This window comes from Apostichopus japonicus, chromosome 17 (genome assembly GCF_037975245.1).
Source record: "Apostichopus japonicus isolate 1M-3 chromosome 17, ASM3797524v1, whole genome shotgun sequence".
NCBI lineage: Eukaryota > Metazoa > Echinodermata > Holothuroidea > Aspidochirotida > Stichopodidae > Apostichopus > Apostichopus japonicus.
Genome location: NC_092577.1, coordinates 34,053,553 through 34,076,350, shown reverse-complemented (window position 1 = coordinate 34,076,350; position 22,798 = coordinate 34,053,553). Strand labels below are relative to the sequence as shown.

The following is a 22,798-nucleotide window of genomic DNA, read 5'->3' as shown; positions in this document are numbered from 1 at the left end:
GGCCTCAGTTTTGATCCGTCACTGAGTATAACATTTGACTTATGATGTTTTTACATTGCTGGACAATTACTCTGGATTTGTTTTTATATATTGTAATAATCGATTCACCCAATGAGACGTCAGACTTATTCACTCCAAGGTAAAACGATATACTTATGCCATTTGTATTCAAGGATGAAATTTGACAGAATTTTAGTCTTGGTATGTTATAGAAAACAAAAGCCAAGAAAAGAGTGTAAGTTATGTTCTTGTAAATATTTTGGTTTGCAAGATATGAATCATTAAAATATGCAAAATCGATGGAATGCTCCTTCAAGGCTCAATTAATGATGACGTCATCTCCTCAATGCAGGTCATAGTATTAACAGTTAATCCATTGTTTTAGAATTGTCTAATAACTCAACAAAACATGTTCTTGAATATTTCATAGCTGTATAAACGTTTTTAGAACACATATTAACTTCTTCCTTCTTTTTTTTCCTTTTATTCGTGGACTAAAACATATCCAGCCGACCAAAACTCTACCCCAAAGCCACCATTTTAACATGTGTATTACTTTCTTAATGTCCTATGTTATCTCTATGTTCTCAGGTTGGAAGGAAGCGGAACTTGACCGAGTCAATACCGCTCAGGCAGGATCAGATTTCTCAATGAAAGCTGGATTCGAAGGCTCCATAAAGGATTTTCCAAGAGCTGTTTGGAATTTGGTTAAAAACGTTCCGTTGATGTGCGTTAATTTTGCTGTGTCTTCCGAAAATATGATTGTGGCCAGCGTAGCAGTGTTTGGGCCGAAATACATCGAGAGTATGTTTAGTATCACAGCGAAGAACGCGGCTCTCATTGTTGGTGAGAATCATCGGGGTTTTTGTTTCAATTTTTGGAAGTAATATACGACTAAAAGACAATACAAGAATTGATTACAATTGATGAATTTGCTTGTGATAGCTCACAACATTTATGAATAATGTAGGACAGGTGTAACAGCTGATGGTTGGTGGTGCGGGGGGAGGTGGTGGGTGGTTGGTGGTGCGGGGGAGGTGGTGGGTGGTTGGTGGTGCGGGGGAGGGGATTGGGGGTGCGGGGGGAGATGGTGGGTGGTGCAGGGGGAGGTGGTTGGTGGTGCGGGGGAGGGGGAGGGGTTGGTTTCGGGGGAGGGGGTTGGCGGTGCGGGGGGAGGTGGTTGGTGGTGCGGGGGAGGGGGAGGGGGAGGGGTTGGTGGAGCCGGGTGGAAATAGGCAGTATAAAAGTCGTTCTGTGCATCATGGGAAGCAAAATGAGATCAATTGTGTCAGAGGTCTGTAAAAAGGTATACTCCATTGGACGCCCCCACTCAGGGACAGATGGATCTAACGAATTGCAAGCCCGGGACGGTATCACCTTGTCGCTGTTTGGGACAGTCTAACCTGGAGAACGCGGTGATTTCGTCTTGGTCGTGAAAGGTGCTAATTTCCTCCGAAGCGCTTATTACACCTCCTCTGTCAGGGTTCAACCGCCAACTGTTGAGTCACTGAGCCGTGTGCCCTAGTCCCGCCATTTCTCCTACCCAACTATCCATACTAACCTGAATCCTAGCTATTATACTATAATTATTGTTTTTACTTCCTTATCACAGGTTTGGCAGTTTTTCCTACCAGCCTTCTCGGTTGTCTATTAGGGGGATGGTTAATTAAGAAGTATAATTGGTTATTTAGAGGTCAAATACGGATGGTGCTTTTCTCCCTTGGTTTCTCTTGGATTTGCATGTTGATGCTGATGTTGACGTGTCCAAATCTTCCCATGGTTGGCGTGACGAGAGACTATGCAGCAGTGTAAGTTATTGTTAAAGTCATCACAGTATCACAGTCTCCAAACGAAGGGAAATGTATTATGGGTTATGGCGTTGGGTAAAAAAGCTTGACTTTAACACAGATTCATCAGCAATCTTGATGTCCTATACAAATGTATGATATTCACTTAGTTTGTACAAAGGCCGTGTTTGATATGATTTTATATGCAAGTCGCTCGTCATTTGTATATCTTTATACAACTGAGGGGTGAAAGAGCTGATAGCATCGGGACTTGGTGGGGGTGGCGGGAGCGTGTGGGGGCGCACACTTCAAGAGGTAGTGGGACATGTGAATTTGATAAGGGAGAAACACCATAGTTTAAAAAGGAAAAAAATCTCACGACAAAAATAAATGATTCATGTCTTTTTTACTTTACATTTCATCACAATTAGTGAATCAATTTTTACCCCCCCCCCAAGAAAAAAAAATGTTGTTTCATTTACAAAATGCTTTTTACGTGTTTGTAAAACTATCTTATAAAAAATGAGGAGAAATTGTACTCCTTGTTAACACAACAAGGACACTCGTTTATTAATGAAAAGGGGTAACGTCCTTCTCCATCACTTCCCCTTCTGGTGAGCCGCACAACAAGATAAAACACAGCGCTATAAACACATGAGCTGTATGTGACAATCATATCAGGCGCGTATCCAGGATTTTCAAACCCGGGGGGCGCGAATTACTATCTAAGCGGAGCGCCACCATCGGTTGGCGCGCAGCGTACAAGAAAATTTCTTGTTTTGAAACCCCCCCCCCCCCCCCAGATCACCGGAAACGGCACTTCTCGGGCTTGAAATGACCAACCAGATGTACACTTTTTGCCTGAGAACCAGGTATTTCCTAATAGTTTTTTTCCCCATCCATAACCTTTTTGAAGTTTGTCAACCCGGCACACATCATGTTCGACCTGATGGCATCTCCTGTGGGTCTTTGCTTTTGTAGGTGATTCTACGTCGCGGCCCACAATACCCGTCAGCCCCACTTTTCAAGGTTTTAAGCCCCATATTTGTTCCGAATTTGAAAATTCACATTTCTCGTGAATAAACTCACTTCAAAACATACCCATAATGTTGTACAAAATTTCATCTATGGACAACCAATATAGAAAAACTTCCTTGAACCCCTAACAGACCGGTCAAAATTGCACGAGTAGAGGAAGGTGTGATGCAGAATGTTGGTCAGAAATTTTCGAAAATTCAGACACAGTTAATTTATTGGTGTACAAACATTAAAACCTCTTATAACGGCTATTATAAAACTTGGTTGAAGGAAATGAAAAAATAGCAGATATTTCCGAAAGCGAACACTACACACATAGGCGTAGGAGGCGCGGCGGCAGTGGCGGAGCTAGGGGTATTGGTCAGGAGTGGCGAGAATGGTCTGTAGGAGCGCTTTCGACACTATCTAAGCGGAGCGCCACCACTGGTTGGCGCGTAGCGTACAGAAAATTTTTGAATAAAGATACTCCCTAGATCGCCGGAAATGACCCTTTCCGGGCCTGGCTAATTTGCAGATAAACGAAGAATAAGGTGTCATCGCCAAATTACACCAACAAAATGTGACAAATGTCAATAAGTAGATGATAGCGCAATAAAAAAGTCAATAATCTAGAATAAGTAAAAAGTGGTAAAGAGCTGAAAAAGGCGCCAGCAGTCCATTTGAGTCCGTCAGGGGGGGGGGGGGCATCCACCCCCGACCGTATGGACGCTCCGCCACTGCGCGGCGGGGGTGCAGCCCCTAATTCGCCATTACTAATGTAAAAGAGAGTTTTGACATAATTGGACCTCCATGCTTTTTATACATCTACATGAGACATGTCGTTGTTTACATTAGCATCCCGCGAAATACTGCGCAATTTGAATGGACCGTACGGTACATGATGGCATGCGATGTAATGTTGGATGCTTGCTTATATGATACTGACATGAAAACGTTGAACGCGCGCTCCGCGCGCGAAAATTTTTGGTTATTTTTTCAGGCAAGTCGGACAGTTTTGAGGCTTTTCATCCTGGAACGCCATTTTCATGCTCACTGATATGATGTGATATCTGCTATTTGCGTTACAAATTTGAACAGGCGCGTAGCGAGGAATTTGCCAAGGGAGGGGCGAAGCCTGTAGGCAAATTATCTAAGCGTAGCGCCACCATAGGTTGGCGCGAAGCGTACAAGAAAATTTTGGCCGAAAATGCCTCCCAGATCGCTGGAAATGGCACTACCCAGGACCATTTGTTAGCGCGAAGCGTACAAGCAAATTTTGGCTTAAAATGTCTCCCAGATCGCTGGAAATGACACTTCCCAGGCCTTGTAAGTTGCCTCTAAGCACTTTCTATTTTGAAATTACTTAGCGATATCATTTAAAAAAATGCTGAATGGGGGGGGGGGCTGGCGGTCGCCCCCATCCCAAAATGCGTCATGTTCCCCGACGACACGGTCGAGTTCGAGACCAGCCACAGTTGGTTTCATAGCACAATTCTACACACGCGTTATGATAGACCATATATAGTACATATATAGATCATTAGTGAGAGAGGAAAATGGAAACGTCAAAAAATGGAGTTGTCGGTGTAAGGGGTAGGGTGAGTTACACTTTTACGAAATCATTGATCCGTCACTGGCTACCCTTCAGCGCTGTAATGATGTCACTGTTCCTCTTTCTCTCCCCGGTGTCTTCGCGTTTTTCTTTTACTCCCTCCTTTTCTCCTTTTTCTCTCTTTCTTCTTTTTCTTTTCCCTTCCTTCCTCTCCTCCTCCTCTTTTTTCCCCTCTTTTTTCCTTTTTTCTTCTCTTTTTTTTCTCTCCTCTTTTTCTTACCCGGGGGGCGCGCGCCCCCAACGCCCCCCCCCTGGATACGCACCTGCATATTGACCATACTAGCCTCTCATGGTCAGCTTCGAGACGCACTGATCATTAGATGCCGGGGTTTGGGGAGGGGGTTTGAAGGGAGGGAGGTAAAAGACGGAAAAAAGAGAGATAACGACTACACATGACTGGTAACCAATTAATCTTCAGATTCATCAATTGTGTTAATCTGATGATTTTTTTACATTTTCCCATTTTGTTTCTCATTTTAGCAATGAGACGATCTCTCGAGATGATATCAACTTAACAGCAAGTTGTAACGTCCATTGTTCTTGTGGGGATGAATATGACCCGGTCTGTGGTGAAAGTAATGAAGTCATATATTACTCCGCTTGCCACGCGGGCTGTCAACTTTTGAACGATGACGATATATTTAATAAGGTAACTATTACAATGCCTTCCACCAGGCTTGGCCGGGAATTCCCTGAAATCATAACATTTAAGAAAAAGGGGTCGTTGGTGCGAAAAGAACATCACTATACACGTCTTCAGAACAGCCACACATATCTTGTCATAACGGTCTACCAGGGAGTCTCCATTGCTTTTGTTTTAAATAAAAATCTCAAATTCTGAAAGGAAGACAGCAATGTAGTATTGCAAGTTTTAGAAACACAACCCGAAAGTATTTTAGAAAACGTCTTGCCCTGAACTTTGGTGTTGTCGGGGTCCCTTTGCACTGGTTTTATCTAGCTACTGGGAATAAAATGGGCACTATAATGCACATATAGGTAACACTGCAAATCAAGCCACCGTAATCCACACCGTCCTCGTCCCCGTCGCCCAACATCCCATCCCACCCGACCCCACCCCACCCAACCCCACCCAATCCCACTCCATCCAACCCATCCCCTTATCTTCAAAACATACTAGTCCTCTTAAACTGGATACTGTTCGAACATGTATAATTTTGCTTTTTTTTCTGTTTATAGGTTTACTCCAATTGTTCCTGTATACCCCCATTGGAAGACTCCACCTTGATTGGCGGGACGGCCTTCCAAGGCAGATGCACTTATCCATTGTGTAATATCGCTGCTCCATTCCTCTTATGCGTTATCATTGTGTTATTTACGTCACTCCTCATTATCGTGCCCAGTGTGACAATGCTTTACGCGTAAGTATATATATATATCGGTATTTTACGATAACTTTACAATGTAGAATGGATGACTTTAGACATAACATTAATTTTAATGCTAGAGACCATTACAAAAAGCACGGCCGTCGGTCCATGCTGTATTTTCACCTACTTTTAATTTCCATGATTTGGCCCTTGAAACATCTGAAGTTCATCAATTAATCTGGCCTGGTCATTTGGTCTAATACACAAAAACCATAACGCCAGTTCCTCAGTTGTAAACACAGACCTCAATGGGAAAACATAGGAAGTTATAGCCTCAGATGAAATGCTCATAATGTGTAAAACCACCCGATACATATAGTGAACACAGTTACTACTGTAAGTCTTACAGTTTTGTACCACAGTAAAAACTGGATCGTGCTATAATTCGGTAGCATGTGCTATTAGGATTACAGTAAGGACTGAGGATATTTGTAATTCCAAGAAATCCAGTTGTTTGGGATCAATTGGAATTACAAATATCCTCAGTTCTTACTGTAAACTTAATAGCACATGCTACCAATTTATCAGATTTGTCAGCACGATCCAGTATTTACTGTGGGACAAAACTTTAGATTTACAGTAGTTACTGTAATCTCTGTGTGAATCGGCTGGTAAAACAGTTTATCGACGACAAATGGTGTTGAATAACATCCACCGATGCTCTGTAGTTTATGTGAAGTTACAAGAACTTGTTTTGGGTTGAGTTACTAAAACTTACTAAACAAAGGATTTGCATTAACTTTAAGGGCTGCATTGAGGATTCATAAATATGGAAATATGGATAACGGCTATGATTTTAATCGAAATTTCACTGCATGCTCGGTAAAAATGAAGCCCAAAATCCCTTTGAAATATTTTAGACATAATTTGTTTTGTTTGAATCCCCATGCAAGAGCTCATTCATATTTATCGTTCCGTTGTTAGAATCGTACCATACGGCAAATGTTAATGAATACTTTGTATTAGTAACCAGTTTACTAGTCCCGAAATTAGTCATCTGGCCAATGTTGACACGCCTATGGAAATGATTAACAATTTTGTTTTGAAAACGTGGCACTGATGTTTATCTATACACAAAGATGGTATATCTTAAAGTGTTATACATAGATGGAATATCTTACATGTACTTAAATGGGCGAAAGTTCATACGTCTTGAAATTGGACGATATGTCATGTTATAAGGTTCCAGATGTCATTGTTACCATTTGCATATTCATGAGAAAAGGTTTATTTCTTGTGGTCAACATTACGGTAACGGATGCGATATTTTACAAACTGAAACGTTTTGGTGCCGTCAAAATATTAGGATCTTTTATTGATAAAATAGTAATTTTCAACAGAATGTTTAATTTTGTTTGTAATATATTTACAATTTACAACATTATGACTAATTATTTAAATCTAATAAGTAAGGAATTCGAAATTACACTGCAAAAGGATAAAAGATTGTTCATCAAATGTTATTAGTTAACAATTTGCAGAAAATAGTTCAATTAAACACACATCAGCGATACAATATTTCAGCAATTTGCAAGAAAATGACAAATCCCTTGAATCTAATAAGTGCAAGGAATTCCACATTGTACGGCATAAACAAAACTGATTATTTATCAAATGCCATCATTTTTAGAATTTGCAGCAACATGATAATTTAAGCACACATCAGAAAATAATACGTCATTTCAAAAATGATACATTGATCACATGATTAATATCGTCCATTCAGCATTTTTCAACAAAATAGTAAACTACATTCGCGGTGAATGTCATCATTTACACGTTTGCAGCAAAAATGACGAATTCCAGCAAACATTGCAGAAAAGGATCTTACCATTTTGATGGGACATTAACGTTTCCATATTTCCATATTTCCGTATTTTATATCATATATACATTATTAAAAATATGTCATTGAATATTATGGTATTCGATGTTTTCCATATGATCAATTGTTCTATGATTCTCAAGATATATTCTTGACAATTAATCTGGATATATTTGTCAAGACTTGGCGTTTTCAATTTGAATCATCTTAATTGGGAAAACGTCTATACTGTACTTTCATGCCCTGCTCTAAAACGCTGGTAATGACGTCACTCAATTATCTACACCATAGCGATGAAATAGCCATATTATAGAAATATTATAGAAATAGACAATTAAGATGACGATAGGAAGTATATTTCTTTGTGAAGGATAAATACGTAGGATGTTTGTTCATGGAAACGCACTTCTATATGTTATATCCTTATAATACATTAATCTTACTAAGCCTGCTATGGGTGATGACAGTATGAAAAGTATAAATACCACGTTTTCTTTCAGAAAAAAAGGTTAGGAACTGTTTATACTCTCAGTACCAGTGCCTTGAAGCATGATATGTAAGGACAGCATAGAGTGGTATTAGCATTAGAATCAGATTAAAGGGTTAGAAACTGTTTATACTGTCAGTACCAGTGCTTTGAATCATAATATGTGGGGACAGTATAGAGTGGTATTAGCGTTAGATTCAGATCAAGGTTAGGAACTGTTCATACTCTCATTACCAGTGCTTTGAAGCATAATATGAGAGGATAGTATAGAGTGGTATTAGTTATTGACAAATTTGTTCCAACTAGCTGTTATGGATACAATATGTGTGCCTTACGAAAAAACGAAATTACGGTACTTTTAAGATCTTACTTTTTGATGTTTTTCATTGTACTGCAGTTGTATTCAGGATGAAAAAAAAGGCTGCTATATATCATAAAGCTTACTCCAGTTATTAACGCACAGTAACTCACCCAACAACGAAAACAAGATTAGACTCAATCCAGTCGCTCTCTTTTCGAGAAGAGAAAAAAATTACAAAACTGTCCAAAAGTATCGTTATATTGTTATAAAGATAATCATCCAATGGAAAATTGATAAATTTTTGTTATTTTTAATTTTTGTATCAATTTTCTTTTCCATTTAACAATGTAGGGTGGTATCACCGGACCAGAGAACAACAGCTATGGGTGTACAGTCCCTTATGTACAGGGCCTTGGGTAAGTTGAATCTGACAGAGTATTATTGAATGTAAGGATGTTTTTTAGACCATAGTTCGTAGAGCATGGTCACAATGGCCGTCACTGCGCATTGTCCAAGAAAATCGTACAAAGGCGATGTCGTAAATCGTGAAGGAGCTAGAAACTCTTATAGATATGCCTCAGAAATACTTGCTTCATCTCAGTGACGCCGTTTCCAATATGTAACTGACAGAAAATTAAATTCCTTGTACGTTAATTTACATCATGAAGTAGAATTTGCACAATACAGTCTCTTTATATCTATACAGTTTAGACCAGGGTTTTTGTGTGCCAAATGTTATATTCAGCGAGCCTAACTCTATTCTGTCGCAGCCAATTACGGTTGTCGATTGGAGAAATGCAGCGGCATTAGAAGCTAAGAAACCTTGCATCTGGAAGGTCGTGGGTTTCATCCCTTGCATCTTTGAGGTCGTGGGTTCCATCCCTGGCCTCTGGGAGGTCGTGGGTTCCATCCCTGGCCTCTGGGAGGTCGTAGGTTTCATCCCTGGCCGGCTAAAGTGAGGTGGGCTTTGCCTCCAGGAAAAAATCCGGTTTCCCCATCTGAAATGGTCTCCCAAATTGTACCCCTTAATAATCCAAAATGAACAAACATTGCAAATTGGATAGCCACCCGACGTGTGTCGAGCAAAGAGAAATTCATAACCAGTTCTTCGCCCATTGCCCTTTATTTATGTATGGAATTGGGACAGGGAGTTTCATCGTGTTAGTTTTACTTTCTTTAAAATTCCCTTTGCTTTTTCTTTTTCGTCTCTAGGTACCGTCCCTGGTCCTATTATCTTCGGTTCACTCATCGACCGAGCATGTCTTATCTGGGAGTATTCGGATTGTGACGACGATGGTGGAGTTTGTTGGCTTTATGATAACGATGATTTTGGCGGTTACGCTTTCAAAATTCTCTTCAGTTGTCGGTTTGTTACGATATGTTTCTTTGTTCTGGCTTACGTATTCTACAAACCAATATCAGAAATCGATCCCGAACAAGGACAAGAAACACCTTTCGAAGATGGAGCACAGAGTAACGCGGATTTACCGAGTAATTTAGAAGTAAATGATTCCGTTATTATTAAGTCATACAAAGTTAGATCGGATTAGTATTATCTTGGCAAACAGACTCAGATGGGATTGGATATGTACTGTATCTATCCATAATGAAATGTTTATTGACAATAAGTTCAGTCAAATGATGGGAGTTGTCTCTTCATTCCTTCAATGGCCACAGAACTGTGCAGCTCTATCGTGGTTCTTGAGTCAACCTTAAATGGACATAACTTAAGTGGACATAACTTAATTGGACATAACTTAAGTGGACATCCTTAAGTGGACATAACTTAAGTGGACATAATTAAGTGGAGACAACTTAAGTGGACATAACGACATGCACTAAATGTTAATGTCAAGTGGTGCCTATGAGAATCCTTTCAGAATATGAAGTGGACATCTAAGCTTGATCTGATATGGGGGTCAATCTGTAGAGACAGCATAGACAGCTGTAACGTGTTGTTCAAAACCTAAATTCACCCACAGCAGGGATATGTTGTACCACATTCCGGGCCATCAGAAGTAGGGGAGATGAGGTCTTCGCTAGAGCGTTATCCGGCTGTTCCGTCGACCCCTTTCATTAACATTAAAACGTGTTCAAAACGTGTTCATAAGGGTGTTTGCATATGTCGATATACATTTGAATATCTCTTTTTGATATACAAAAAAAGGTGTTCTGTAGGCTTTTATCCACGTAGGTTGTGAGTAACAGAACCTACCCTACCATGAAAACATTTATAATTTGGTTCTGGTGCATTGGATACGAGGATATTTTTGCTAGATATAATGTGTCTTGTGCCAACCATCGCTCAAGGAAGAAACACATTGAAGGAACAAGTAACAGCTTTAGAACCACTTATGCGTGTTTATATTCTGACAGGGAATAATGAGCAAGGAACAATAAGTTTATTGTTTTAGCAGAGATTGTCAACTTATTTTCTATGCTTATGTTATATTAAGCATATAGTCATTGAACTTATAATGTACAGGGATTTAAAAAAGAAAAAAAAAGAAGAAGAAAATAAGTATGTATACTATCAAATTAAATGAAATACACAGAAAAACAAATGAACAGAAAAGACGTGAATTTCACCACAAATTGTAATATAAAATGTCATACTTTAAACTCAGGTTTTATGTAACTTTTCATTGCTTGCTTGTTAACTTTTTTATTTAACAATTTATGCAAATACAATTTTATCGCCTCTGCTCATCATATCGTTCCCTTTAAGCTTTTGATTTTGTGATTAGTTGAGCAAAAAATAAATAAATCATACAGTTAGTACCTATTATACAAATTATGGTTTTGCTTTTATGACAGGGAATGGACCCAATTTGTCTAGGAGGAGAGGTACTAGGGGAGGGAGCGGGGCCAAGTATGGTCAGATCGGTGGATGAGAAAATGACTACAGAGAATCGGTGCACAAGAAAGCATCTATGGTGTACTTTGGTTTGAGAAACAAACAAATGTTTGCAAGTATACTTTCAATGCTAATGGGAACTACAGAGAGGTGATCCCTGGTCATAAATGTTTCCTCCCTGCATCTACCCATGTCACTAATGTTAGAATTATTCAAATCGGTATTCTATGTTATATTTTTTTATAGGCATATTTACTTCATCTTGAATTCTATACCCGTAGATATTAGTTACGGTATATCCTACCCCATTTGCTGGTTTATTTACGTAGGATAGGCGTTAATTACAGATCGTTACAAAGTTTTTTTTAAAGTAGAAAAATTGTGACGAGTAGTCATTTTGTTTTTACGATAATAGTTGACATAGATTGATACGACATAAAACAAAAAATAAAGAGAAACTGTGAAATAAACTTAAATATTGGACACGTCTGTATTATATATGGTTTCATGTTTTCTGTTTTCAATGAGAATTGTACGAATTCAACGTACGCTGCCAACTTGTTGGGTCACAGAGGTTATCCAGCGTTTCCGCCAAAGGAAGGTTGTGTAGGAATATTCCGTTAATGTTTTCATCATTAAACAATATTACTTTTTAACTGTCAACAATATTCTACAATATATAAGGTGAAATAAAATTCTTTGAAAGTAGTAGGTGGTAAATGTGTCACGGTCTATGACAAATCATTTCTCGACGGTAGTCTTAGTATATCGACTAAGTGCCATTTTAAAGGATGAGGGTTACGGAGAATTTCAGTCTTAATATGTTTAAAGCTCAAGAAACACAAAAATTGTGAGTTTCTGTAGCTATTCCGGTTTTCCAGATATTCACCTCTTACATATGTAAAATCTGTGGAATGTTCCGTTAAGACTAAATTGAATATGACACGTCGGCGCCTCAGTATACAGTCCTAAATGTTAATATTAATCTTCTTTTTTTTAAATAAATTATAATAAAGTCAACCAAAATATGTTCTTTGCAGTTCATCTCAATGAAGAACATCCTTGGATGACATCGAATACCATTTGCCGGTAACTAATTTATGTAACACATTATTGTCATGTCCTGCTTAGACCCTAGAGTGCTATGTTTTTGCTATTGAGTTTTGGTTCCATCTGAGGAACTGAAAAAAACGGTCTGTGTATTAGAATATATAGTCTGGTAATGGTCTACGTATTCGAATATGTAGTCCAGTAACGGTCTGCGTATTAGAATACATAGTCCGGTAACGGTCTACGTATTCGAATATGTAGTCCAGTAACGGTATACGTATTAGAATACATAGTCCAGTATCGGTCTACGTACTATAATAAATAGTCCAGTAACGGTCTACGTATTAGTATATAAAGTTCACTGACTGTAATTGATGAACTTCGGATATTGGTCCACAGACAAATTCAATTTTATTTTATGCCTAACGTCATCTTTAAATAAGCCACTCGAGGTTCCACAGCCGATACTCATAGCTGGTTCCACAATCGTGCATCAGTAATTACTAATTTTGTGTTCGTAGCACGGTAACCTGTGTTACAGGTGGCATTATAAAAAGTCGCAAAGCTGTTAACTTGTTACTTGTTCTCATGTAAGACAAAGAACTGCGCGACTGGACAAGGAGTCTATGAAGATGAGAATGCCTACGAGATGAAGTATAGGAGGTACGGTACCACTTGATTCCAGTTCATACCTCTCTTTAAATTACGCCAATTCGAGAACGAAGAAAGGCCATGTTCTGGTATATCCATAGGCTGGCCTACTTATAGCATAAAACGACTAGATACGACCATGGGCGTCAGCAGTTTTCAGAAAGTGAGGGGGACACTATACTATCTAAGCGGAGCGCCACCATTGGTTGGCGCGTAGCGTACCAGAAAAGTTTGGGTACATAAGACCCCCTAGATCGCAGGAGACGGCCTTCCTGAGTCGTTTTTAGTTACATCAGAACCAGATTTGTGAGGAGAAATTTTGTCTCACAAAACTAAATCCCGACAGAAAGTACTGGTAGAAAGATGCCGTTCTGACACCAAGGGAGACGAATTACACAGCGTCCATCTCAAACGAAATATTGAAAAAGTGGCGCCGTCACCTCCGGGATGCGTGGAGTGGTATATATAATACATGCATGTAGGTGCGAGACGTCAGTTGTTATGTGCCCAGGTACTTTAATAATAATAATCAGAAAAAGGCACCGCGCGCAGAGCGTGTGTAGCGCCTAGCCGGCACTCAACAATAAAGATCTACCATATCCGGCGAATACATGTAGCCTTAATTACTTAACCCCTACACCCCTATTCGTCCGTCCAGTCCAAGGGACTGGAGGTAGTGATATGAACATAGTAACTCATCACCATCTACCTGTATGGCTTACCTAATCCCTTTGAACCCATACAAACAACATGTGTGCAAGATTCAATACACTTTCGAATGGTCTCCCCCCCCCCCCGAACGAATTAAATGGGCAGATTTAGGATATTAGGAGAATGGGAGATAAATGACGGTGCAAGTGATAGATAGCAGGGGCCCAGGGAGTCCAGATTTCTTGACCTTAAAAAGAAAATCGCGCATATGCATGTGATTTTTTTTAATAACTACTCTGAAAAGTGGGTGGGACAAATGATATGATATCCCCTCCACTTTTGAAAGTGGGGGGGACATGTCCCCCCCCGTCCCCCACCTGTTGACGCCCATGGATACGACTTCAGTTTAGAATCGCGTATTAATGAACTTGCACTAAATGGTTGGTACAGCAACTACTGTTCAACTTTTGTTGTCGATCATATCAATAACTAACCACAATACCCCCCACCACATGAATGGCGGTTCACTAACAAAGACACTGGGTGTTTTCCACTCTATTAGCAAAACCAAAGGTGAGAGAAGAAATAAATTTACTTTAACTTTTAAATCGTTTGCCTAGACCGAACGGTATTGTTTACGGTTCTACGTCATCAAAATGTATTTGTCAACACTTGATTCAGCTATTGTTATACTGATGTATTTGTATAACCCGGTGTTTGCCACTATATATCAGTGAAGTAAAAGAAACAAGCAGTCAGTTTATTATATTTAGTCATTGTTGCATTCAATTGTGGCCAATTGTATTATCTTTTAGTCAGTCGACTGACAATTAAGGTTTTTAACGTATCCTCCCATTGTAATTGCACAGTTCACAACGGTAAACGAAGGCGAACAGAACAAGCGAATGCACAACTGACCGTTACGGTGTTCTGACAAACACAGTCGAGTTTTAGTTCTAGGCTATACTGTAAGTATACAGCTATTCACACTTTAACTATAGCTGAAGTAACTCAATTGGTTGGGTATGGTCTGTACTTTGTGTAGCTCATAGTTCACATGATGACTGTAGGCCTATTTTGTTATGCATTTTTATTCTAACTTACCAAAACATAATGCACCTTAACCTCGTGCCATATGAATGCAGAATATGATATAGGCCTAAGCTATTGTTTAGGCTATATTTTGTTTTGTAATTCGACCGGGTGCCGAAAGGATACAAAGTCATTTCAGGAGTATATGCTAAGATGCTATAGCCTTCATTTGTGCCATGGAGGGCCCGTAGTCAATATTCATGTGCTCCATATTTATACAAGTTTGTTTTTTGGCCATAGTATGATCGCAACGCTTCATGATGAATATGTGTTAAATTGGTTCTATATACATTCAATAGGACCTACATTATAGTTCCCAGTGAAAACTGTAAACGAAGGTTGACTGATCCAAAGCATATACGTTATAACAAACAACCACTACCGAAATAACCACTCAGGTATACCGCAAGTGCGGCAGGCCTAGCATGGTATATTTTGTAGTCCTTAAACTATAGATAAACACATCTTTATTTCCAATTTATGACACAAGGCTCCCATAGATGTTTACTTACTAGGAGCCTGGGCTTCGACAAAGTGTTTTCTTTTCATAGGTTGTCAACGACTTGAGATATAAAACTCTTAGAGTTTACAAACTTAACCAGAAGTAATTGTGGTTCGAAAACCGTAACAGCTCTGTCAAGCGGTTTCGAATATATTCTGCAACGCGAACCGCCAGGAAGCTTCGTGCTTGCATGATGCTATTATCTGATATCGTTGTCTGATATCTGTTATTTAGAATATTGTGTCGTTTCGCGTCGAATTTTTTTCATCTGAATACGCAGAAAACGAATTGTATTGAAGAATCTGGTCTCTCGACTGCCTCAATCAATAGCTGACGACTCGCGGTGTTGTGCCTGGTTGTAAAACGATTTGTGCACAATCGAATTCTTTGGAAGAAACATTAATGAGTTGATCGACAGTTATAAGTTTAAAAGAGAGCTGTCTGCGATGTAAATCCACCTAAATAACACACCCCTGGTTGTCCTATCAAAGGTTTATCGGTTTGGTAATACTAGCAGGTACGTGATATTTAGATGTATTTACATTATATTTCCGTTTTCCTTAAATAGCTGGTCATAAAGTGCAAAATGAAACTGTTTTCGATCTGACTTTAGCTTATTGTCACAGTTACCCCAAAATGTAAGGGTATATCTATATGTTTATCTTTCATAAATCACAGTTAAATGTTCATCTGGAATATCAATGGGATATAACTTCAGCATCAACTAGTTGAGATAGCTATCAGTAAAAGGGTTTCATATTTATTTAGCTCTCTGCACGTTTTGTAACATATCATAAAGAAAAGGAGCTACAGTCCGTGGGCTTTTGAAAAAAAGTAAAGACCTTAACAACTTCCTGAGATGATATCGAAGTGATCGAATTCAAGTTTCCGTTCGACCTAACAGAAGTGAACTCCAAAAGAGCTCCCCGAAAATTTATCATTTTAGGTGAAGAGACCTCGGGAGGTAACACAGCAACGCATAATTGAATCAAAGTGAACTTATCACTGCAGAAGTCAAAAGGTTCCAGTCCCGGTTCCGGTGAAAAGACCTCGGGAGGTAACACAGCAACGCATAATTGAATCAAAGTGAACTTATCACTGCAGAAGTCAAAAGGTTCCGGTACAAGAACAAGTTGAAGATTGGATGACAAAGGCGTACCTCAGATCAACCTATAAAAGCATCGTGTGAAAGCATATAAAAAAGTGTCGGTTATAGCAACAACTCCGACAGGATATCTTTATACAAACAATTAAAAATCAGTTTGTGCAAACCTACACGTACAAGTGATACGCAGTCACATCGTGGTTTTAGGACGTATATAGGCAGTGCACCGTGACATGTTGATGTCATTGTTGGTTTTGTTCAGTGGTTCTCTTTGGACTATACGCGTGATCCATTGTAACTTCTCTCACTGGTTAGAGTTACATCGTCAAGTTATATAGTTGCATGTTGTTGACTCGCAGTTCCGTTCTGGTAACTTTTCGCAACCGTCCCTTATTCATTATTCCCAAATCGTTATCAGTTCACACCAGCCTAGAAAGAATAATTATATTGGTCGACGTGTCGCAGAAGCTTAGGGTTTAATTAAATTAATACTTGCAGGTTAACTGACTTAAATCTGTCAACTTACCTCTTGACATTTATACAGCAATTCTTTACCTTAACTCAAATCAGAATTGTTTTTCTATAGTATTGTTAATCCAGAGTTCAGTGAATAACACTTGATAATACCGCGGAAGGAAATTCTATAACTATTTCCGGTCATCGTGATCAAAAGCTACAATTGTTGTGATTCAGCTAGACATTCATACACCTGCCATATGTGATTGACAGAGTATCCGTCATCTCATTAACTTTACGACAGCTTAAAACAAAAGTCCTGGAACATTTTCGTAACGTGATTACATTGGTACTACCATTGGTACTTTCCAGAACTTTGAGAGTCAGTTTCTTGGTATTTTCCAGAACTTTGAGAGTCAGTTTCTTCGTCCAAAGATGGCGTCCGGTCAAGTTAATCTCGGTTACGACCGACAGGACTCACAGATGCAGTTGACTCAGTCAGAGATGAAGATGGCGTCTGAATCCGGTCACGGCTCAGTTACGAGTGCTCCTATCACCGAGAGGATGGATTCCATGGAAAAGAAAGAATATGATGAAGTTTTCCTACCATCGAAAAGGGACCCGGAATCGTGTGGCTGGTGTGCTTTAAGACCACGATGTTTTCAGGTAGGTTTCTTCTCTTAAGTTTATTGAGGGCATAGGGAAGTCTAATCTACCAAATAGGTAGACTAACAATAACTCAAATATATTGTCACTATGTCACATTCAATAAGACCCGTACCATGCGGTGCGCCTAAGAAGAAAAGCTATCTGGAAATGGGCGGTGAAGCGGCTAATCCTTTTCGTGAAGAATTAATCTTGGTAATATAGTATGGGTATATTTTCCTCACGTTTTAGACGGGGAGAAGTATTCGTCGATAGCTTGCCGGTGTTCATCGGCACATGATAGGCGTCAACAAGGGAAAATAAAATGTCCGTACGATGTCACCTAATTATCGACGATTATAGAGCTTTTTGAAAACACCTGTGCAGGTTTCTTAGAATAAGTTTGTTATGCGAAGAGAGGAGGTGGGGGGGGGGGGGGGGTAAGGATGGAGTCCAATGGCCAGTTAATTGTAGTAATGTCTGTAACATGTGCAAGGGAGTCTACCAACAGGAATGATGAATGGGGTATATAAAGTGTACCACGATGTCTTAAAAAGATCAATTTCCTTCCTTTGCATGTAAACTTCCTACAAAGAGATCGCACCTTTATCTGGGACCTGTACGTAATGATTTAATATAGGTCTACATTTTTGCTGGATAACATTATAAAATTTGACAGTGATCGGTGACTCATTGATCTGGTATTTAACTTTCCCGAGTTAGGGAAGCATGTTATGATAATCAGATTTCTGTAAGAGTAACTCTTTCGGATGCACAATACAATACTCTCAAAAGACAAAGGGGCAAAAACTTCAAAGGTATATATTGGAAATAATTCCAAATGCTAGTGAATCAACCCGTCTGTCCCAAGATATGATGAAGATAATGGAATAGATATTATTTACATTATTTCATTGAGCATCATGGATAGTATATTTATATAATTGGTAACGACCAGGAGCAGAGAGAATAGTAGTCGTGGAGAGAAAGGGGTGGTCTTCGGTGGTACCAAAATGTGTATAGTATAGGAAAGATGCAAAAACTTAAATTAATAAAAAAAAAGTTACAGCGAGTTTCCAACGCGTCTGATATTTTCTTTCTTCCCTTTTTTCTATATAGAAACTGAATAACCCTATCATGTTTATGATATTCCTGTGTGCATTTGCAATGGCACAGAGTGCTACCATCAGCGGCCTGGTCCTGGTGAACATAACAACTCTGGAGAGAAGGTTTAACCTACCTAGCACTCGTACCGGGACTATATCGAGCTGTTTTGATTTCGTTGTGATGGCTGTGATTGTATTCGTCACTTACGGCGGCGAGAAAGGGAATAAACCAGTCTTTATTGGGACCGGAGCCGCCATTTTTGGTCTAGGGTCATTTTTGTTCACACTGCCACATTTTTTGAGTGGACTATACCAATATGGAGGGGTGAGTATGAGTTTTATGCTAATTTGGTACAGGTCTACTCAATGTTAAAATATTACTTAAGGCGGAGTTCTAGTTTTGATATATCATTGTGCATGGAAAAGAGAAGAATTTCATTGGTATAGTCTTGTTACTGCACTTTTTCTTATTTGTCAAGTTATTCACCATTAAGATTGATAGTGACGTCGGTTACTCAGAGCAGACCTAAATCTTATTAATACGAGCCATTGTTTTATTAATTTTACTAATTCAACTAAATTATGTTGTTGTAATGTCATATGAACAACAGAACACACTACGATGGCATTCAACACCATTTGTCCTTACCTTACCAAATTTGTCATTTGAAGCCGCACAAGTGCTATACTTACCTATTGTGATTTGTGTTGCATCAGTGGAACTGGTCTAATGGTCTGTGTGTTTGCTTAAAAGTAATCCAGCCATTTTCATTTATGAACTTCTGATATTTAAAAGGTCATTTCGCAAAAATTAAAAGTCATATAGGAAATGCAACGTGGATTAACAACAGTGTTTTATATTTTATTAATGTTCAACAACATATGAAAATCATATTTGTGCCGAAATGGATCTTATATATAAATGAGCAACCGTTCAGTGACGAGATAGGGAAATAAAGATGTTATGCTTTTCAAATGGACAGTTGCTTATAGTGTCCATGTCCGCCGAACTGACTAGCCAGACTTAAAGGCTACAATAAGATAGGACATCACTTATCGAATACATTTATTTTATTTTATTTTAAGCTTAGATGCCTACAACATAAATTCATCCTATCACTGCAAGTAACATTGTCATTTTCATCATTCAATGCTTGCCAAATGCGACTAATCGTGCCATGAAAATTTATATGCACAAATATAATGTGTAAAGACTATATTATTTAGTTGAATATATCTTTACAATTATACTGCACATCAAATGTTTATAACCTGGAAAATTCAATTTTTAAATCAAATTTCCTCAGATAGCCTCAGATAACATATAGTCTATAAAACCTACCATTTGCCTTCTAGCATTGGGTTAACGAAATGACAATTTGTTAAAGTGTAGGCCTAATTATCAGCTTTTTGCACCATTTAAAATGATGCAACTATACTATAAATGAAATGTGGCGACTATAAATGAACTCCTTGCAGCGTTTTGTTTTGAATTTTTGGAAATACCACGGTATGTAAGTTACAAGTATATAGATGTATAAAGAACATACATACTTAAAACTATTGTTACATATAAATACTGTTTCCTTTTAAACCGGTGTAGAAGAAATGCTCAAATCTGTGAATTATCTAAAACGTTCTTTACACATGCAAAAATCTGTTATTTGTTTGATACAAAATAATGATTACTTTTAGACCAAATATCAAATTCATGATCTATAGGATATTTCCCTCATATCGCTACTTTATCTAGAATTTAATTTGGAGAAGATTTCCTATCAGGAAATATTTGCAGTTTACTTGAATCTCAATCTCTGCGTTTGTACAAACCTTGATTGACCCTTCGCAAGAAAGAAAGAATTGAATAGCTTTGATGTTTGGTTACTCAGGAAACCCTGATTGTTCCTGTTTTGCGACCTCTTTGACCTTATATTATCCTGTGAACCGTTAAAGTCAAACATTTCAAACATGCACTCGTGTGATGTTTTATATTTTTTTTAGGACTTTCATACGGAAGCTTGAAAGTGCCATCAACATAAGAACACTTTGCCCCAATGAGTCAACATTTCTCAGTAAATTGTTTAGATAACAATATATATCTTATCAAAAATCAGAAAAATGTTGGATTGATCTGTTGCATAAACTGAGCAATTTAACATTTTTCTGCAAAATGTTTAATTGACTACTTATCAGATCTCGTCAATTCAACATTTTTTTCTGAAAGATGGTCAATGAATGTCACAATGAAGCTAAATCTCACAGTTCTTAAAGTGCAACTTAAAGAACCTTTGTCGAGTTTGGTTATAAACTTCGAAAAGACTAAGCGAGACTAACTCCAAATATGATAGGCCTGCACAATGAATCTATAGGGAATCTACCTGTTATCACTAAAAGTCAAATCCAACCACTGACAAGATTACAATTTTATACATCAAAGGATGCATTTTGGGGCACAGTTGGAGTGTAAATAATGTCGAGAATGAGGTCTCAATTAATTTTGCATTGTCTTAGTTGAAACGAAAGGGACTGGAGGGTGGTGTGGGTGTGGGGCGGTGTAATTGCTTAGATCCCCACACCCATGGATCCTTTTTCCGTTTTAAAAAAGTTGTTGTTGCACAGTTCTATATCAAAGCTGAATCAATGTCATTCATTTGTCACCATCCTCCGTCAGGCTGACATCTCAAATATTTCGGTAGCCACAAATTTCCGACATTATCACAGCTAGGTTGTAACAGTATAAAAAACTAGGACTATATGTATGTCGTAACATATATGTTTAATTCTCCACCAGTTTCTTTGTTGTTTCAAATAACGAGAAATGTTTTAGATTGGTCATGTATACTTGACCGAGTATATGTGCCTTACGAAAGTGCATTTAGAATTGAAAATGGTAGGAACAAGTATTATTGTTTTGTTTTTTTGACGACTTGGTTCACCCTATATGCTCATAAAAAGGAACAGTAATCTGTTTTGGTTTAACGAAACCGAAAGAACCAACGGAACGGGAAAAATAGCAAATTCATTTCCGTAATTATCATGTTACAAGTCAATTAGAGGCCGGTCGAATGGAGTATTTGTTTATAGCTTACCTTTGTTGACGACTGACACCAGAACCAAAACAAATACAACTTCCCCATTGCCCTTCCCCGACGCCTCAAAAAAAGATTAAAAAAGAGAGAGAGGAAAGAATCGGCAGTGTTACTGTTAAACAGTAACGGGTGTTGACGAATTGTTTCCCAGTACAAAACTATTCACACGTTCTAAAAGAGTAACGGGTGTTGACGAATTGTTTCCCGGTACAAAACTATTCACACGTTCTAAAAGGGAAAAACAACTACTACAAATAAACGACTAAGAACAGAACAACAACATCAATGACCTGCGGAAGAATGTGCAGTGGTTTGGGCCAGGTGTTTTGCAATACTTACTTGTTGTATAAAAGAATTTGTACAAAGGCGATATCTATATTGCTGTGACATCATCGTAGGCAAATTTAATTTTGAAAAAGACAATTGAATAAACAAAAGATATACTCTACAAACCATAGCTCAAGGGAAAGTGAAAATGTCTTGACAATTGGAAATTATACATATACCGTCTAACAAGGTCCGAATTGTTTTAATTTTCTTAAAGAATGGTGAAATAACCGATAAAAGTGTTTTCGAAGTTTTTGAAGTTGCGCGAAATTGTGCAAGTTGTAACACAACTACATATTTACATAATAATTCAAATTAAAACCTTAAAATGTTAAACTCACCCAAAAGAAATTCCAACACTACTATCCTTTCCAAATAAGAAAGTTGAATTTGCTTCATTCAAATTGTTTTTGATTTTATTTTTCTTTACCTCTCCTGTGATTTTATCAGAATTTTTTTTAAATTCTCAATGAATGTGTGGACAGTACGTGTAATCCTTAAAACGTAGTTCCATTTTTGTGGTAATGTGTATATTGTTTTTTTTTTTCCAATATTTTCTAGTAAAAATAAAGACTTGTAAACATAATCCTGTTCTGCTAACCATTCTCTCTTTGTAAAGTCATTTCCGTAGCATTTCATCGACATAATCTATTCACCGTTGCAAGAAGTTTAACTTCAGGTGACTCTTAGACAAACCACCAAAACAGGAAATGACGTAATGTGACCTATGTACAGGTTCAAATCATTGAAAAGTGATAAACTCCGACACCGTCTATTGACAAACAAAGTAAACGACACGCCGACTGGTTTTATGATTAGTTTTTCAATGGAAGTGTGACACTTACAAAGA

The 22,798-nt window shown here is 38.3% G+C and overlaps 2 protein-coding genes across 4 annotated transcripts in view; both read left to right on the top strand.

The window, feature by feature from the left end:
- Window positions 1-14,594, top strand: part of LOC139984205 (solute carrier organic anion transporter family member 4A1-like) — a 25,239-nt gene extending 10,645 nt beyond the window's left edge. For both annotated transcript variants that reach the window (XM_071998000.1, XM_071997999.1), the window contains exons 7-13: window positions 592-846; window positions 1,613-1,808; window positions 4,897-5,065; window positions 5,614-5,795; window positions 8,769-8,833; window positions 9,630-12,363; window positions 14,496-14,594. In XM_071998000.1, coding sequence (XP_071854101.1) covers window positions 592-846; window positions 1,613-1,808; window positions 4,897-5,065; window positions 5,614-5,795; window positions 8,769-8,833; window positions 9,630-9,967 — 1,205 coding nt within the window. In that variant the 3' untranslated portion in view covers window positions 9,968-12,363; window positions 14,496-14,594. The remainder of the gene's footprint in view (window positions 1-591; window positions 847-1,612; window positions 1,809-4,896; window positions 5,066-5,613; window positions 5,796-8,768; window positions 8,834-9,629; window positions 12,364-14,495) is intronic.
- LOC139984206 (solute carrier organic anion transporter family member 4A1-like) overlaps window positions 14,355-22,798 on the top strand; it is a 26,937-nt gene continuing 18,493 nt past the window's right edge. Inside the window, exons 1-3 of one of the 2 annotated variants that reach the window (XM_071998002.1) lie at window positions 14,355-14,594; window positions 17,187-17,447; window positions 18,546-18,857. In XM_071998002.1, the coding sequence (XP_071854103.1) occupies window positions 17,217-17,447; window positions 18,546-18,857 (543 nt within the window). In that variant the 5' untranslated portion in view covers window positions 14,355-14,594; window positions 17,187-17,216. Of the gene's footprint in view, window positions 14,595-16,035; window positions 17,448-18,545; window positions 18,858-22,798 lie in introns of those variants that run through there. The other variant, XM_071998001.1, reaches the window with a different exon arrangement.